At 45.9% G+C, this 6,176-nt stretch overlaps 1 protein-coding gene across 2 annotated transcripts in view; it reads right to left on the reverse strand.

Annotated features, from left to right (window-relative positions):
* Positions 1-3,180, reverse strand: part of LOC107195854 (calmodulin-binding transcription activator 1-like) — a 72,149-nt gene extending 68,969 nt beyond the window's left edge. For both annotated transcript variants that reach the window (XM_025048581.1, XM_025048578.1), the window contains exon 1: positions 3,133-3,180. In XM_025048581.1, the coding sequence (XP_024904349.1) occupies positions 3,133-3,165 (33 nt within the window). In that variant the 5' untranslated portion in view covers positions 3,166-3,180. The remainder of the gene's footprint in view (positions 1-3,132) is intronic.
* Between the last annotated feature and the right edge of the window lie 2,996 nt (positions 3,181-6,176).

Below are 6,176 nucleotides of genomic sequence, written 5' to 3' on the forward strand. Positions count from 1 at the left end.
TTTTGAAAGAAGGTGGGGGAGAGATTTTGGATGACATTCAGAAGTGAGATTCGTGGTGACAGCAATGCCACTTAATTAGTCTCCAGGTAGTAACATGTTTAAAACTGTTAAGAACGCAGTCTCAAGCATTTCTTTCCAGGCACGTCACTGTTCCAGGCTCCTGGAACTCCGAAACCAGACTGCAGAGAGCAGAGTGAGGAGCATGGCCAGCCCCTGCCAGCTCACCTCTCGCACAGTCGCCCTCTGCAAGCAGCCTCAGGAAGGGCTACATTACATGACTTGGAAGGCCTGGCTAAATCTAAAAGCAAAAAGGGAATGCATTTTTGCAAATGAGCAAAAACCTCGTGTAGAAGAGAACATGCAACCCTCCCAAGAATAAGCAAAACATTGGGGATAATGTAGAAGAATCATTTAAAAAATATCCCTGGTCATTCCATCTTATGATATGTCAATCAGTTGACAGTAAATGAACAATCCTCTAAAAAGAAGAGTGAAAAGAGAAGTAATGTGGCTGACACTTGGCCTCTGTTTGCAGTGGGGTACATAATATTTCTTTTTTAGTCCAGGGTAATGAGCTAAAAAATGCTCAGGAAGCATTACCAATCTTTACACAAGGAGGCCCATGACCTTCTACAAGCAATGGCGTTCAAAGCAGAAAGATGCAATACAACCTTAGAAATACACAGCCAGCATACTGATAGGGAAAAGAAGAAGAAAGAAAACCACCCTTTACTTTGTCCCACTTTATAAAAAAATTGGGGACTGCAGCCCATTGTCAATATATACAGAAAAACACTTTCCTTATAAATACATGACAAACATCAAGGGATGGAAGACCAGCTATGTTTACAAGACCCTCTTAACACATCTTAATCACAGGACTGATGAACACAACACTCATTGATGGCACAAAATACAAGGATCTGAAAGTGTCTGATCATCCTATATTCTGAACCTGATTAGGTGTTGGGAAAAAAAAAAAGACAGATAGATGACACACTATAATCTGAAAACAGAGAGATGACCATGCACTCTAATTCATGTTATATGGGCAAAGAAGTAGATAGTAAAAACACTTCTTACTCAAACACACCAAAAACTAAAGATAGTACCATAACAGGCAAAGCAACGTTAGAAGACCCACACATCCTTGTGAACGAAGGTCCCAAATGATTATACTAGTTGGCTCTGTCCAAAGAAATTTACTGTTATCAAGCCAGAAACAGAAGGATGGCTAAATGCAGCAAAAACAAATTTCCAAAATCCTACGCTGGGGAGGCCCAGACACCTGAAGGACACAGTGTTTCACCCTAGGACATTATCCGGTTACAAAGATTACTATCATCCCTTGCCTTGTGGCTTAAACCCCATTCCATCACCCTATCCTTAAGGAAACAAGAAGTAACAATGCCTCTTACTGCAGGACAAAAGGGATGATGGGCACCCCTCTTTACTGAATGACAGAAAGGCTATAAATACAGCAGAGCTACAAATACCTTTTCATAATAATAACAGCAAGGGAAATAAAGAAACCTCTATGTGGGAAAGAAAAGGGGGTAGGATTTAAGTCATATAAAACATCAAAAAAAAAGAGGGGCACCTGGTAAGTGATTCTAGAAGATCCAGAACATCTTAGAAAATGATCTGTTATAACGGATATACGAAAGAAACACACATTGCTTGTCATCACATGAATATTCAGTCACATGAATAAAGGACACTACCAAACCGCATAAGACAATCAGGAAATCCTAGCGGCATTGGTTCTACAGACATTGTGGAGGGGAAATCTAACAACAGGGAAAAGAAAAAGTGCATTTCAGGTTAATTCTTTACCATCATTGTCATCATTATGTATACCATACATACCTACATCCAAAAATAAATCTGAGACCACCAAAAAAAAAAAAAAAAAGCCACAAATAACAGTATCATTAGAAAGCATAAAGTATGAAAAGTCACAAAAGAAACAAAAGCAGTGATAATGTGATAATGATACCAGATACCTAGCCTAAGAATGGGCACCACAATCAGGCATTAAATTTAGATATAATACTTCCTGGCAGTGGAAATGTAACAGCAGCTCATATAGTTCTCACTACCTGATAATATGAAACAAATCAGTTAATCCTAAGAGAAAATTATTCCTCTCCCACTTCCTTTTATTAAAGATGCATTTGATTTTATGTTCCATACAATGCCCAGGATGCTGCTGTTCAAATGTTAAACAAGTACTCCAACCAGCCATACAGCTAAATGACCTCAAAGTTATGCCTAGACATTCAGAAAGAAGGTTGACCTTACTTTCTTCTACACACACACACAGTGTGAGGGAAAGCTCCTCAATGCCTCCCAGCCCGCCCTCCACCCTCTCCACCACCCCCACTCCTGCAGGGGTGGAGTAAAAGCTCAATGGGATGGTAGGCTTTTAGAGTATATTTTTGTAAGATAACAATCCAAACTATTAAAATTCAGAAAAGAAATCCTTATAAGAATATATAAAAGGCAAGCACAAGATACACTGAAACGTCACTCATACTGAAAGGCTAACAAAACCCCTATGGTCTCAAGCAAAGTCACATACACTCCCCCTCTTCCCCCCAATCCTTGCCCGGAACAGAAGCTCAGCGAAGGTCTCCAGCATGAATGTGCTCACTGATGGGAATGTGGATGTAAAAACAACTTCTGTCCAAAAGAACGGAGTCAAGGGTCCCACAAAGGAGGCAACAGGCACAACCACGTCGGGGTGGGGAGCGACAAGAACTGTCTTCTGCTGCTTGTCCTTAAGGGAATTACAAAGAAGTACAACTGCACACACAGAGGTCTTTCCTCCCGAACCCGAGGCGAGGGAGACGAAGGATGGCCGAAGGATGAAGGAGTGGGAAACGATGCCAGGCCACAGACGGGCCACCTCCGAATCAGTCCCAGAGCATTATAATGGCCCGGCACACAGCTACGCCCAGCAGAACCAGAGGACTAAAATAATGCAGCCTGACTCGAAAGAACAGGGGAAGTCTAAAAACCAAAGAAATGGGAAAACGTGGATAAACAGGATATATGAATTTGTCTCAAAGAGCAAGCAAGGGCAACCCCCCCTTCTGAGAAGCAAAGTCTGACCTGACCCGACCTGACCTTGTGTAGAGGAGGCTGAGTACACGTGAACATTCTGAATCCACTGAACGATGAGACGGAGAAACCAAACATCCCCAGACGCAGGAAAAGTCAGGTCTTCAAGAAGACAGGGAAGATGCCCCAGGGGTCTCTCAACCTTGTTCAAAAAGCTGGGGGGAGGGAGTGAAGAGGAGGAGACAGTGATGGTCTAACAGACAGGTATAAAAAAGTCACTAAAGACCCTGTCCAGCCTCACTGACTGTAAGAGAACACCGTACGCTGGAAGACTAAGAAACGTTGAGCGCCAATAATCTATGGGGACAAGTGACACAGAAAGCACAACCCTATTAAACTCAAAGACAAGAGCCAGACTTTACACACTAAGCACAAGCGTGTTCTAACCTTCGCCACTTCCTTCCGCTGCCCGTTGGATGGAGCTCCCGGTGGTTGGGGACCCTCCAAAAGGCAGTCGGCACTACGGAGAGGGGCAGGCAAGGGTCCACCAAGGGTCCACCACTGAAGTGACGACTACGGGGCAAGCGCCAACATGCACGGCAGGTAGTCTCCTCTCGTTTGCCAAGGGCCAGTGATACTACGCCCTAAAAATATACAATGCCATCAAGCTGGGTACAGATACAGACAGAATAAAACGAATATGAAAACTTTAAAATACCAAAAAAAGCAAATTGAGGTCAAAAGTGCTACTTTTGGGCAATTGGGATTATGCCTGCTGGATAACTGAGTATTAACTGAGGGGCACAGTCTGGAGGTCGGCCTATTGCTGGCCAGTCTTCCAGAAAACCCCCAGCCCTTACTCAGGCGTCCCCGTGGAGAGCCCCCTTGCTAGAAAAGCACGAAAGGTCCACAGGCTCAGAGTCCGCCAGAGCTTGCTGGGGAGGATGAGGCTCCAAATGAAGCCTGTCAAAAAGTGACAGCAGCTAGCAACCACTCCAAGGAAGTGAGGGGACCAGAGGAGGCTCACATCACTGCCCCTGCCCCAGAGCCAAGGGCAATCCGCCAAACATACAAACTGTGACACTCAGGGAAAACCTGGAGAATCCCTCCCACCCTTTCAGAAAGAGTCACAGGCCCTTCCAAAGGTCCCCTCCTTCCTAACGGGCACAATCCCTCTCAATTATTTAAATGGCCAAAATAAAACCGACATATTTACGGCCGTTCATTTCTAGCTCTGTCACAGAAACACATATTCTTCTCACCCACTCCTATCCTTTGCCCCAAATACATGAAATCTCCTTCCCCTACACAACAGTAAAGAAATCAGATGAGAACTTTTAACCCCATGAAGAATCAAGCAGAGAATACCGCCCCTCGATTCAGAATGCCTAAGTTTTGGTGCGCACCGGCAAGTCCTCCTCACTCACGTATTCAGGGACGTGGTGAACACTCAGGATGTCATTCTGCTTATTCAGTACAGTGCAAATGACAAATGAAAGAGTGGTAAGAACTGGCGACTTATCAATAAGCCTCCTGATTCTTCTAAGCCTGAAGAATTACCAACAAATCATATATATATATCCACATATATATACATGTATATTCTTACACACCAAGGTCCCCACACACACCCGAAATGTAGTCATCTAACCTTGCAATTTTCTGTATATACGTAATACGTTATTTAATCTATGACTAGATACCTACATGTGTGTATATATAAACAAATGCATAGCATCACGATAATCTCTTTCTTAGCCAAAAGAGAACCTGAGCAGCAAAAAATAAAAAGCATCCAAATTTCCCCCTCACCTGAAAGCTACAAGACCAGAAGAAATGTTTGGATGCCATGAGGGACAACCCCAGGGCCAAAGGAAGGTTCTAGTACAACAAGGAACACATCGGCAACCCCTTCCTTTAAGGCACGTGGGCGTCATGGGTGTCTACACTCCCTTTTCTGGATGGAAAAGCATATGGCTTCTTCTTATCCAGCCAACATGAATACAATTTAAGAAAATTAGAAAAAGTCAAGGTAACAGGCTCACTAAATATGGCTGACTGGGAAACAGAAGCCATAAGGAGAATATGAGTTCTCCTAAAAAAGAAATAGGAAGTTTATTTCCAGGGAAGGTTCAAAGACTCTTGGAATGTAGGGTGTACAAAGTCTGGTTCTTACTGCACAGAAGGCAGTAATTGGAACACCAAAAAACAAGGGCGCACGACCCTCTTCCTCGTGGGGTAGCGTCAACTGGTGAACGCTGCCCCAGCCTAAAGGGGCAAGAGTAAACTTGGAAGCAAAATTATACCCTGGTTTTCCTCAGACATCGGAGTAATTATCGCGGCCCCTTCCGACTCCAGTAGGAGGCACAATGGAAGCCCTGCCCTACATCTGATGGGGCACCCACCCTCACCCAGACCAGGAACTCCGAGGAGAGACAGCATGTCAAGGGAGACAGACAAACGGGGAAAGGTGTCTTGGCATATTCGGTTTCTCCCGTAAGAAAAAGAGGGCAACTCAGAGGGTATTCGGGAAATGAGCTCACCCCAACCCCGGGAAGTGCGCGGAGACGATGCTTAATGTGCACGAAGTACCTGCTTTCCCATTTAGAGATGACTTCAGCGCTGCCCAGGCCCCCGCTACCCACTGGGAGAGGGAAGAAGAACATGAGTAGCCCGAGTCCCCTTGTCCTGGCAAAAGGGTCAATAGATGGTGTGCAGAGGCCCCAAAAGATTCCACAGAAGATGAGAGGACGAGACAGACCCCTCTGCCAAAGAAGGATCAGGGTCACAGAAGGTAAAGGGCAAGGGAGTATGGAGATCCTCACTTGCCATAGAAACCGAGACCCCACCCTCCCGCCTGCGAGGGGTGCAAGGGCAAGAGTAGGATGGGAACGACTACCAGGGGCGGGGACGCTGCGCAGGCCCCCTCCCAGGAACGGAAGGGGGAGGGGTCACACGCGGCCCTTCTGCCCGGGGACGCTCAGCAGGAGGGGGTCCCCCTGGTGGGGAGAAGCGCAGGGACCCCGCGGGCTCTGGGAGGCGCCCACGGGGCTCGAGGGTGATGCTGGACAGAGACCGCCCGGCCCTGGCGCCCGGGAGCCAGGGACGGC

The sequence above is a fragment of the Pteropus alecto genome, unplaced genomic scaffold (genome assembly GCF_000325575.1).
Source record: "Pteropus alecto unplaced genomic scaffold, ASM32557v1 scaffold125, whole genome shotgun sequence".
In the NCBI taxonomy this organism is placed as follows: Eukaryota; Metazoa; Chordata; class Mammalia; order Chiroptera; family Pteropodidae; genus Pteropus; species Pteropus alecto.